The 12296-nt window shown below is 52.8% G+C and overlaps 1 protein-coding gene across 1 annotated transcript in view; it reads right to left on the reverse strand.

Moving 5' to 3' along the window:
* The window catches only part of FLT4 (fms-related tyrosine kinase 4), a 27855-nt gene extending 16073 nt beyond the window's left edge, over positions 1–11782 (reverse strand). Inside the window, 9 exon segments of the mRNA XM_009876204.1 lie at positions 699–843; positions 2651–2813; positions 3524–3675; positions 4319–4436; positions 4926–5094; positions 5776–5915; positions 6146–6308; positions 7185–7297; positions 11523–11782. Of these exon segments, the coding sequence (XP_009874506.1) occupies positions 699–843; positions 2651–2813; positions 3524–3675; positions 4319–4436; positions 4926–5094; positions 5776–5874 (846 nt within the window). The 5' untranslated portion in view covers positions 5875–5915; positions 6146–6308; positions 7185–7297; positions 11523–11782.
* Between the last annotated feature and the right edge of the window lie 514 nt (positions 11783–12296).

The following is a 12296-nucleotide window of genomic DNA, read 5'->3' on the forward strand; positions in this document are numbered from 1 at the left end:
TGGCGCAGCCCTGACACTCGCGGCTACCAGAGACACAGAAAGAAACAGGGAGCCAGCAAGGTCTGGCTGTTTGCAGGTCACTCGCTACAACGAGGGAGAGCTGTTCCTTCCAGAGAGGAAACGCTGTGATGGAGAAGTGGGCTCTGTGGGGCACACGTGCTCCTCTCCCTCACAAACGTGCAGCAGATGGACGCCAGCATCTCCATACCAGCCTCACCCCACACATGTGCATGTTGCCCAGGCCAGAGATTTCCTGGTCAGTCTATGACTCCTGTTGTCCCTTCCCAGCTGCCCAGGCTGCTCTGCAGGGTTTGACTCTCCCAGAATAGCTCATGCAAGAGTGCTCAGAAATGGCCACGGGAGCCCACACAGCCCCGTGCCCTCCCTAGCTGGGTGCCTTGTGTTCAGTAGAACCCCTCCCGGGCAGTCACCCCCAGCGGGAGCCTCTCTGGCCGCGGGGTAATTTCTCAAAGCTGACAGCTCTCCCTTGCCCTGGGGCTGCCTGGTACTGCGGAGCCCCAGAGCCGGGAACTGCTGCTGCTGGTTTACTTTAGAAGCAGAGGTGTGAAGCCCTCCCCCAAATCTGGCTCTGCCAGGCTCATTTCCAGGTCACTTTTGCTGGCTGATCGCAAAGGACCCCTCTGAGTTCCTGCCTCCGGCTCGCCGCTCCAGGATGGGTTTGGGGGCTACAATCTCACCTTGTTTCGCCCCTCCACGAACTCCACCCAGGTGTCAATGCTCTCGATGGGGTTCACTGCGTCCTGCTGTGACACGTCTTTCCAGTCCTTGCACTCGGGCATGCGGTCCCGCTGATGGCGCCTTGCTGCCCGGTGCCTGCTATTACTAATCCAGCAGTCAGGGAGGAACAGGAGGAAGAAGAGAAAGATGAAGAGAGGGTCAGCTGGGAAAAAGGCAGCAAAAATAGCTTCGTGTCTGAGAATTGATGCCCCCGTTTTCTGATTCTGCAAATTCTCCTGGATCTCTTGGTTACACAGTTCTAATGTGGTTTACAAGAGTGCTCTGCAATCACTAGTGAGGCAAACTCTCTGCGGATGGGAAAACTGAGGCAGGGAACGAATACCGTGTCCCAGGCAGTGTCTCCACCGCCAGGCCTGTGGTTTCACACTTCCCTGCTAGGGGTGGAGAAAGGCAGGGGTGAAATCCCTTCATGTGTTCCCGGGGGCAGCTCTTGATGCCACTTTGCTGAGCAACAAGGCCTTAAACCCCTGCTGGAACTGTGAGTCAGGGATGTCACGGGCTGGCTGGATGCCAGCCTGGAGAGCAGAGGCTGCCACACTCAAGGGTGCTCCAGCTGCCCAATTCAACAAATCCAGGAGGGAATTATTCCAGGCAGAGGTGCTGCTGGTGTCCGACAGCAGCATGGTGGTATCTCTGTGGGCTGAGACAAGTGAGTGGGGAGAAGTGTCCAAATCTGTTGAGGATTTGGATTCTGGAGCCTGGCAGGGTGTTTCTGAAATGCAGGTGGGACAGGCAGATGGGAGGGTCTGCCCAGAATCCAGGGTGGGAGGAGTGGAGGGAGTGGGCTTACAGGGCCAGGGAAGCAGGGGGGAGCTGAGAGCCCGAGAGCAGTGGCAAGGGTGTGTGCTTGCAGTGCGGGGCAGACTGCTCAGCAGGACAAGCACATCATCGAGCTGTGTAAACAACAGGAAGCTCGAAAGAAGCCTCCTGCATCCTTTGGAGCTATGCTAGGCAGAAATATGGTGGCCTTGGGAGACAGTGCTCATAATTCATGGGCCCCTCTGCTTCCTGACAGGGCCACAGTGCACTTGCATGTGATGGAGAGCTCTCTGGCATCCCTGGCTTGGCAACAGCCGGCACGGGGCTGCGGGACCTGGCTTCCTCCAGGCACCCTGATGTCCTCCACCCTGACTGCTCTGGCTACAACTCCCCAGCATCCTTTTTCCTTCTTCCTGTGAAGCTGCCACTAAAAAATGCAACTTCAGCCTTGCCTGGTGCTGCCCAGGGTGCTGCACCCTTCCTGCCTACTTATTGGTGCTGCCAGCACACACAGCGATGGTAAACCCTCCCGGCAGCTGGCAGAGATCTAGTGCTTTCCCTGGATTCTCTCCCTTGCATGCAGCAGTTCTGCTCCCCTGTCTATGAGTACTTTTGTTTCCATCATTACCCAGCAGAAGGCGAAGGACCAAAAAAATCACAAGGACCTTACAACAGAAATGGACTAAGCCCCAGCTGCTGTCTCAGAGTCACATCAAGAAACTGTGACAATTTCTTCTACAATCTACCACAGCTTCCCCATTAGCACATTGGTCAATGGTCTTATAGCAGGTCCTGTGAGGTGTGGCCAGGCCATGGACATCCTCTGATGGATGCAGATGTCCAAAGACCCATGGGAAGCTGTGGCAGCCCTTGGTGTCTGGTACCACGCAAGCTGAGCAGAACGTCCACACAGAGCACAAGTGTCTCCAGTGGGCTCTACTCTGCCTCCCCACAGGGAGAGTGGGTGTACAGTGCTCCAAGCTATCAGTCGGCGCTGCCCTTCTCTTGCCACGTTGTGGCTGGGAGAGCAAAAGCAAGACAGGGTCTGGGATACCGCCACAGTGCCCAAGGAGCCCATAATGCCTTGTTGGGGGCCTGGTAAGACGCAAGTGTTGGAAGAAGTGGCACTTACAGGCTGCGTCGGGAGAACATCCGACAGGGTGTCCACGGCCTCCACTGCCACTGGATCACCTCCGGCGCCGGGATGCCATAGACTGTGCAGGTGAGGGCCTGGGGACTCCTCCGGGAGTAGATGCTTGGGGAAGAGGCTTCCTTCTCATGGATGCGCGGAGGAACTGCAAGGATCAGAGTGACAATGTGAGCACCCACAGGCTCAGATGCTGCATCCCCAGGCCAGGCACAGCCCACCCCAGGCCCGTCTACAAAGAAACTGGGCTCTAAAACGCTATGGCTCTCAGTGCAGCTCTTGAGGGGGGCTCAGGCCTGCAAGGCAGAACAGGTTATGCTTAGGCAGAATCGAGTGCCATCATTTATCCCTTCCATGCAGTGTGACTCTCTGGACGCTGCAAGGCTCAAAGCACTGTCTGGAAGCTGCCAGCATAGGGCTACAAGCAGCAGTGCCCTTCCAGAACTTTTTGTGCTTGCAGCTGGTGCCGGCACAACAGGGACCTGTTTCTGCTGGGCAAAAACTCTCTAGGAGCTTCTGTCTCAGAGGAATAGCTCCAGCTCCAGGCTCAGTGTGTGTTGCAGCTGCGCTGCGTTCAAGTCCACATCAGTCAGGGTCACTCTCAGCAGTATCTCCATCTGCAGTTGAGAAATGGACCCTGTGCAAACACATATCCTGCCCAGAGTGACGGAATCAGGAACAACATCTTGTCATATCACACAGGCCACAAGGAACCGGCCTCACTGTAATTAGAGCATCCCTCAGCAATGGGGGAGAAGATGACACGGTTACCAATGGCTTTAGGACAGCAATGGGTACTTGGTCTTGGAGCAGTGCAAAGGCTCTCCCCTCAGCCTCAGCCCTGACCCCCTCCCTTACCATTCACGATTAACTGGAGGCTGATGTTCTTCTCCAGCCCTGCCAGCCTGTTCCGCAGAACCAGTGTGTATGTCCCAGCATGCTGCTCTGACACATCCTTGATCTGCATTGAAGATTGAGATTGCTTGGGAATTAGCTTCCCGTCCTTGTACCTGCAGGGAGGCAGAAAGAAAATGCAGCCATGGGGAGGAAGTGTCCCACTGGCAGCTGGGCAGGGGTTTGCTGGTCACCACAAGAGCACAGCCAGGGCACCCTTTGCTGGCTCTCGGGATGTCTCTGGAGAGACTCCTGGGCTTTCCCTGGACCCAAGTTACGGGTCTGTGCATTGTCTCATACGGGTGTGTGTGGGGTCAGAGATGCCATAGCACAGCCCTGAGCAGCGTGCAGGTGCGAAGCTCCCAGCTCCCTGCCAGCTCTGGCAGAAGTGCAGCATGGCGCAGGACACAACCTGGCCCAATGTCTGGGCTCTTCTGGGCAGCTGTGATCCCTGCTGCAGGGGGATGAGAGGGACAGCTCCTGCAGGAGGTTGACTTGGCCCCTCCAGTCAGCACAGAGGTGCCAAGCCATGCCAGGACCTTAGATGTTTCTTCCTTACACCTCACCTCCTCCCATCCCAAGATGTGCAGCTGAGAGCCAGGTTAGGTGAGGGAAATGAGCCCCATGAGTGGGACAAATTTTTATTTGGGACAATCTTGGCCACAGAGGGGCCTGGCAAGGAGGTCAGGTTAGGGTTTCCTACTTAACAGAGTGAAAGAGGAGAGAAGTAGGTGGCTCAGGCTAAGAAAGGTGCGTTACCACTGGAAGTCTGGTGGGGGGTAAGCCACGACTTTCACTGGCAGCTTCACAGCTTCGTCTCCTGCAGTGGCTTCTATCACTGGGCCCTTCTTCCACTCCACGTTGATGAAGGGCTTTTCTGCAAGAAAATGGTGAGCATGGAGGAGAGCACAAAGGGACAGGCTGTCACCAAGCTCGGCTGCTCTTGGCAGGGGTATTGTGTCAGTGTAGTTGAAAATGACTACTTTTCTGCAATGACGAAGTCAAAATAATCAAAATCCACTATTGTCTAGTCCACCCACAGGATCTCCAACCTCTCTTCCACATGCCTGTTCCCAGAGCATGAGACCCGTGTGCTCACTGGCATTTAGGCCAATTTACTGTTTGCATCTCTCTCCCTATCATCTTGGCACCTCGCCAAATGTGATTTTGCTCCCAGTGCAGTGCTGGGATGGAGAAGGGCTGAGAGACTGGAGGAAGGCTGGGTCTCACTAAAGCAGAGTGGGGTGAAAGTGCAGGAGTCCCTCTACCAAGCCTTGGTCCAAGCCCTGCCTAAACAATCTGGGGACTGCTCTGCTTGCAACTTGGCTCTGTCTGTGGCTCTGCGAGGGAGTGGAAGGTGCCGTACCATGCACAATGACATCAGTGCTCTCCTCCAGCATCTGGGCGCCGTTGGTGGCAGTGCATGAGTACTTGCCCAGGTCCTGCTGGCTGACATTGTTGAGGGTCAAGATACTGGAGAGCTCCGTGTGTGTCTGCAGGGACCGGCGCTCGGGCTCCATCACCGCCCGCTGAGTCTGTGGGAGACAACAGAGAGAAAGACATCAATGGGGTGGAGCTGTGCAGATGGGCTCCTCGTGGCTGCACTTGTTGTTGCCCAGTACTTGCCTCTCCCTGGACAGGCATCTCCACCATGGACTGCCATCCATAGGGGCGGAAACGCAGTAAGCCCTGTGCGACTGATCGCCTGAAGCAAGAGTTTAGCCCAAGTTTTGCTCTGATCTGCAGGCCAGCAACCAGGCTGGAAGCTCTATAGGTACATGAACAGAGTGATGCCCTCAGGGGATTACCCTGTCTTGCTGTTCACAAGAACCAGAGGCTACAGCAGGTAAAAGACTCCCTTGCAGGTGCTTAGTATAACCAGGGCTGTGTGGCTAGAATAGCTCTTTTTAAAGCCCGTGATGTTTGGTCTGGATTTACACTGATGGAAGCAAAGCTAGTGTTTGCCTGGGAGATCCCCAGAGCAATAACACCTCAGCAGGGAGGATGCTTTCTGCCAAGAGAAGGGGTCTTCCCTCTGCTTTCTGCTGCAAGAGACGAAAATGGGAAAACACTCTGACTAAGATGTCCAGGGCACACCATGGTTAAGATCATGAAGCAGAGCCCTGCCAATGATGTGAGGAACAATGAAGGGGCAGGAGGACACAACTGAGAGGGAAGTGGTTTAGTACACAGAGAGCTGCTCTGTTTGCCGGTACCTGTTTGCCAGGGTAAGTCCACTGGAAGCGGACGCCAGAGTTGAACTCGGCCCACACTGTGCAGTTCAAGACCAGCTTCTCTCCCACTAACAGCTCCATGGCTTTCTTGGGATACAGCTGGATGTCGTACAGCTCACTCCCTGATGAGAAAGAGGCAATAAAAAGACATTTCTGATCTATTAACTCTTTGACTCAGACCATGCAGCTACAGAAGGCTTCGCTATGACCTCCTGCTGCTGGATGTATCTCTGTCTGGCACAGAGTGGAGGAGATATAAGCACCATGCAGAGAGGACCATAACAATCCCCTGAGACACACTGATGGACTTCAGTCATCCACACTGCCCCCCTGCACCTTCCCAAACATTCACCTGCTATATGGATGATGAAGAAACTGGATTTCAAGATCTTCTTGTTGATGACAGTCTCACACTGGACAAACAAGGCATCCCTGATCAAGTGTGTGGGTACCTGAACCCCCTTCTTGTTGTCCCAGAAAGTGCTTTTGCCGTCAGGGTGGATGAGGGAATTTTGCTGGAAAAATCAACAATTTGCCAACTGAAATAAGAGGGCAACAACATTCACACCCCTTCCAGGTTTTACGCTGGCTAACACATCCCTTTTGTGGGAAGATGCAGCATCATGCTGTGCTGGCCTCCTGCCCTCATCCCCTGAGCGTTTGTCTTCTAGGAATCACAGCCTCCCCTATACCCTGAGCAGCCGTATCCTGCACCGTGAGCCTCTGCGTCTGCAGAGCGGGCCAGAGACTTCCAGGAATGGAAACTTCTAGTGATAGCTAAGGAAACTGATGCTGATGTCCCAAACATCAGCCCCACCGGGATGAGTGCTGACCTTGGGTAGTGTCCTTCCCGGGCAAGGGAAAGGTCCCTGGCCCCAAGAGTGTCCCTGGAGGCCATTGTACAATAGTAACACTCATCCTGGAAGGATGTATTTGCATTGTAAAAAAAAAAAAAGAAAAAGAAAAAGAAAAAAAAAGGCACAAACAAACTGATAACAGAGTTGTTTTTAGTCATCAGCCCCAGGGCTGCAGCCTTACGCCTTGTGGGGATGGTGACCACCTAGAAGGTTTGTAGATCACAGAGACCAGAGCAAACAGGGGATGCTGTGGGGAAACGGGTTTAAAACAAAGTCTTGTTTTCTTTCATAGAGCTCCGGGAAGAGAAGTAAGGTTGGCAGGAAACCCATGGGGTCTGCCCAACGGAACTAGACAGCACAGCTTCAACTAGCAAATAAAACAAGGAAGCCAGTGGCTTGTACTTTCCATGGAAAATGTATCCCATGCATTTTCCATTCCTGGCAGTGTCTGTCCTGCTTCCACTCAGGCAATTACAAATGCAGAACAAATGCAATACATCTAGGTCCGGAGTCTCCCGCTGGCTGAGCTCTCACCGATAGCAGCGTGACGTTAAGATCCGGGATGGACACAAGGCATGGTACCCAAGTATTCTCCTTCTTGCTGATGAGGAGGGTCTCTGGCTTGTTGATAAACGGCTGTTCAAAATCTGGAGAAGAGATAAAAGGAGAAAAACAACTAAACAGAGGAAAGAAAAGAACTGTGAGAAGGGACCAGCCGCAAGAAAAGTAGGCTTTCTTTACCGCAGCATAAGCTTGCCAGAGTGAGCAGTGTTGAGCTGGATGGCCCCATCTACAACAGTCAGAGGAGACACCTGAAGCTTGGGAATGAAAAAGGAGCAGCCAAGGCGAGCACCTGGGCTCCTCAGCACCAAGCACCATGCCAGTGGAGCAGTGCTTGTGTGACATTTGGGCAGTGCGGGAAATGACCTCACCTTTCCTGGACCCCTCAAGGCCTCTCTACCTGGGTTGGACCCTTTTTGAAACCAGTGGGTGTAACCAGTGGGTCTCAATCTGGGCTCAGAGCCTGCCCAGCTGGTGCCTGTGCATGGCCTGCGGCAGAGCCAGCGTGGGGCTGTGCTGCCCTGGTGCAGCCGCAGGCAGCGCGACCTTCCAGGGCGAGGAAGTGATCCGCAGCGGAATGGTATGCAGATGTCATCCTGCAGCCATCCCGGCCGGCAGATAAACAGATGATCTGAGATTTCCAGGGCTGCCACCCCGCTGCCTCCCAACTGCTGCAAGCACAAATATTGACAGGAAGAATGAAACCACCCAAAATTAATCAGCAAAACTACTTAATAAGGCCAGGGACGTTACGCTAAACTCCACGTGGAGCTACCAGCAAGAAGCAGAGTGTTTGTAGAAGAGGCTACCCCGTCTTGCTCACTGCATCGCCTGTGTCAAACGAGAAAAGCCCAAGCAGGGCTGTATGGTGGAAAGCGTTGATGGCAGCATATAAAGCAGATGTGCCGTGGCCCTGACCCATCACACCAGGTACCACCCAGACACAGAGCACAAAGACCAAACTGATCCCAAAGACAAGGTAAGCTGACAGGGCAGCACGGATCCCATTTCTGTTTCTTTCTCAGATATATTGGAAAGAGTCGGTGAGGCCAAGAGGCAAAACACACTTGTACAACATGCCATGGCTGGCCAGAAGGTAGGAAAATTGAGGTTTGTCTTGCAGCGCCTCATGCCAGCTGTTGCTGAGGCACCTGCTCACCCGTCTGCTTGGCAGCGCTTTTGGTTTGACATTTTTTCTACTCTCTGGGCTCTCCCAAACCAGGTATAAAACAGCAGCCACCTAGCTTGACTAAATAAGATGAAGACAAAATTGGAAGATACAACAAGTTGCAAGGCAGCAGCCTTGGTGTCCTCTGGCAGTGCCTCACTGATGGATAATTTCTTCGTAGTATCAGCTCCTGCCTGCTCAGTTCCACAGGGACGTATGCCTCACAGGATGCTCTGAATAGAGACTGGTCCCTAGGGTCTCCGATGGCTGGTGTTGCCAGTGTCTTTCCTCTGTAAGAGTCATGTCTCTGGAAATATCCACTCAGCATGTGATCATGACTCACTTTGTGCATGGATATTGTCCCCTGGGTGAAGGAGACTTCATAGGGAGGTGGTGAGTCCCCATCTGAGAGACATGGGGCTGACCCAGGGACCTGCTAGAGGAGATTTTATGGCTTCTGGTATGCTGGACTCAAACCAAATGATGCCAGTGGCCTTAAAAGTTACTCTTTATTCAGTTGGACTGCAGCAAAACCATTGTCCCAGAAGGGACTGCAGCATGAGGACACCTGTTTGTCCAACTTGAGACTCTTATCTGCTATCCAACTCCTCAAGCTGCCCATATGACAAGTCAAAGACTAATTTGGTAATAATTCCTATTTGGGGATTCTGCTGTTCAAATCACATTGGTTCCCACTCAGTCAAATGCAGTGCTCACACTATTAACTGCATAAGAGAATTCCCTTAATTTTTGATCTATAAAGCTGTTTCTCCAGTGATAGTCATGGTGCAAAGACATACTCTGGGTGAAGGACTTTTTCTATAGCTTAGGTAAAACAAGTCATGCACAGGAAACATGTTGGTCAGCTCTGAGGAAAATACAGATTGCCCAGAGAATTCTTATCTTTATTTCCTGGAGTTTTGTACTGTCACAGGATTGCTGTCTTCTGAAATCACAGATTTGTTTCCGAGTATGAACATGCTTCTCATTCCTCTCCTGAGCCCTGGGAAGGTGAGAGAGGGGAGGCAAATACTGCCAGAGATGAGAGACTATGATGTCCCCTCCAAGCCCGTATGGCAGCCAAGAACTGATTTACTGGGCTGGTCCTGCTGACAATGAGCTTGTGATTCATGCACTAACTCCCCTCTCCGACCACATCACATATTTTCTACAAGGCTCTCTTAATAGCTCAGGTGGGAATAATTTAGCATCTTCTTCATCAATACATGCTAAGCTTTATGAGACGGAGGCTTTACATATCCTATTCTACCCTGATGAGGCATTCTGTATGTCTGCAGTGCTATCTGTAGCTGTAATAAAACACACACCTAACCAGACACATGGGAAATGAGACATATGTGTGGAGAGTTCATGTGGGAACTGAGCTGCAGGTAAAATACAGAAGAACCCATTCTTCCAGCCAAGCACAAATACTTTGTTCTTGGCAATTCCACCAAGCTCTTAACACGAGCAATTAGGTTGATGGATAAACCTGTGGTCTGATCATGCTGTCTTCAAACATCCCTGACACTTACATCAGCCCTTCCAGGCTCTCCAGGGACAGTTTCACATTGCAGCCCAAGGCAGGGCTTTATCTGGATGTTCTGCAATGGCTACAGTTACCGTATTCCTGGGTTTTCCTGACATGTCCCTTCTCCTGCCTGAAAGCCCGTCCTGTCTGGAAAGGCAGATTCTGAGGTTTCCTGGACGTTTGATAGCTGCAACAGGGCATGGCCTGACTGGAATGAGTACGAACATGTGCTGTGTAGCCGTGTGTACAGCAACACCACGAGGTGTTGGCTGGATTTGTTGCACTCATGCTGTCCACAGGCACTGGGAGTCCCCTGGGCCCTGACAGCACGGGATTTATTGCCCCTAAGCTACATTGCACGTGCACACTCGCTGCCCTCTGGTAAACAGAAGAGCCATTGCTGAGCTGCAGATGAGGCTGGAGGTGAGAGAAGGAGGACAAGGGGGCAAAGTAGCATTTGCTGGATCACGAAGAAAATCAGGCTCTTGCAAAAGCACTCTTTGCATGTAAGCTTGTTAGGTTGTACTGATTTTCAGTGTGTGTAAGAAGCTCTGCCTCCCTCCTGATACAGCACTCTAGGAGTGAAGAGCCCTGTTCAGCTCAGACATCTCCTCACAACATGTCTGGGATCCAGGGAAGCTCTGCCCTGTTTTAGGATGGGCAAGCAGAGCCCACGGAAAGAGGAGGTAACTGCCCAAACAGACTTCAATTCCTCTCCAGCAGCTGCCCATCTTTTCCGATTTGCTCCTGCATTTTTTCTCTGCATAGTTGCAGAGGCAAATATGGCTCTGCCCTGGGCCTTCTGAAAAATGCATCTTGTATGTCATGACCTGCTTGCCTTGTGACAACTGCACCACCTAATAAATGGGTGTGGGAAGAGAAATAGCTCAGCCAACTGTTTCCAGGGGACAGCCCTCAATTATCTTGCAGGAGAATACTTCCAGCAGCGGGGGAGATGTCGGAGGAGGAGCCCCTGGGGCATGGACAAGCCAAGTATTGGCCCTGCAGCCACTTGCTGAGCTGAGGTTCCAGCTGCAAGCCTGGTGGGCAGCCCTTCTCCTCCAAAAATATGTCTCATAACCCTGCCTGCGCAGGCAGCCCCCGTGCAGTGCAGAGAGGAGCATCTGGATCTGCCACTGTGGAGCTGCCACAGGGCCATCAAGCTCATCAAGGTGTGTTTGTACCACTCCTTCTATCACTCTTTCAATCTCAGGTTTTGCAGAACATTATTATCCCTAGCTGTGAGCATCTCGGAGAGCCTCCAGCTGCCCAGGAGCTAACTCTTGTGCTTTTTTTAGCAGTGGAGTGTCTCTGAGGCCTGGCTCTCACTCCTTAAATTCCTACATTCCAGTCCGGCTGGAGCAATGCCCCCAGGCCGGGACATAATTGAATCCCAAGCAGTGCTGCCATTCCCCAAGAAATGGACGGATATTGGTTTCCTCAAAGCGCAGGGAGCCAGCCCTTGGCCCCCTTCCTGAGCCTGCAGCAGCCAGGTTCTGCCAGGGGAGCAGAGGGGGCACCTTGGGTTTTTATCTTTCTGATACTGTGCTGGTGCAGAGGCTGTCCCTGAGCTCCCTCAGCCTGAAGGTGCGCACCACCCGACGACTCTTACCTCTCACAAACACGTAGGTGCTGACTGCCGTGGTGCCTTCGATTTTGGCATCAATGTACTTGTAGTAGCAGCGGTAGTAACCTGTGTCGTTCGCCTGGGTCTCCGTCAGCACCAGGACTTTGCAGTATGGCTTCGTGCCAGTTCCCCAAAAAGAATGCCCGGCTGCTGCTGGGGGCTGCTGAGGCCACCAGCTTGGTCTCCTTCTCCTTCCCGGCAGGGTCCACCTTGCCCCCGGGCCACGACCACTCCAAGGGGTGCTGGCCTCTAGACAGGGGCAGAGAGGAGAGTTAGCTTTGGGCCAAGCAAGGTGAACGTGGTGGGGATTTAGCTGCCCTGTGTGACTGACAGGGAAGGTAAGAATAAGTCTGGTCACCAAACCAGTAACACTCAGTAGCCTCTGCCATGAGGCCCGGCCAGCTGGGCATGAAGGAACAGCCATCCCTTGAGAAAAACAGGCACGAGGAAATGGCAAGCAGCTTCACTAATTGCTGGGCAAGCAGAGGCTCGTCCGCTTCCCCAGGCCACCTCTCTGGCCATGCTAGGCTGTAAGATATAGGGCCACTCACAAGAAGGTCTCCCCCTCCCAAGACTTTGCCCTACTGGTACTGATGCCAGGACAGGGAGCCGCGCAGGGCCCTGAGGGAAAGGCTCTATTTATTCCCTATTCCATCTCATTATTAAAAAGGTCCAGAGCTATTAAGAAAACACACGGATGTGATGAGTTCCCTTGGCTCAGTGTAGCTGCTGGCTGGGGCTTGTGGTGTGATAAATGGA

This window comes from Apaloderma vittatum, unplaced genomic scaffold (assembly GCF_000703405.1).
Source record: "Apaloderma vittatum isolate BGI_N311 unplaced genomic scaffold, ASM70340v1 scaffold42619, whole genome shotgun sequence".
Taxonomy (NCBI): Eukaryota; Metazoa; Chordata; class Aves; order Trogoniformes; family Trogonidae; genus Apaloderma; species Apaloderma vittatum.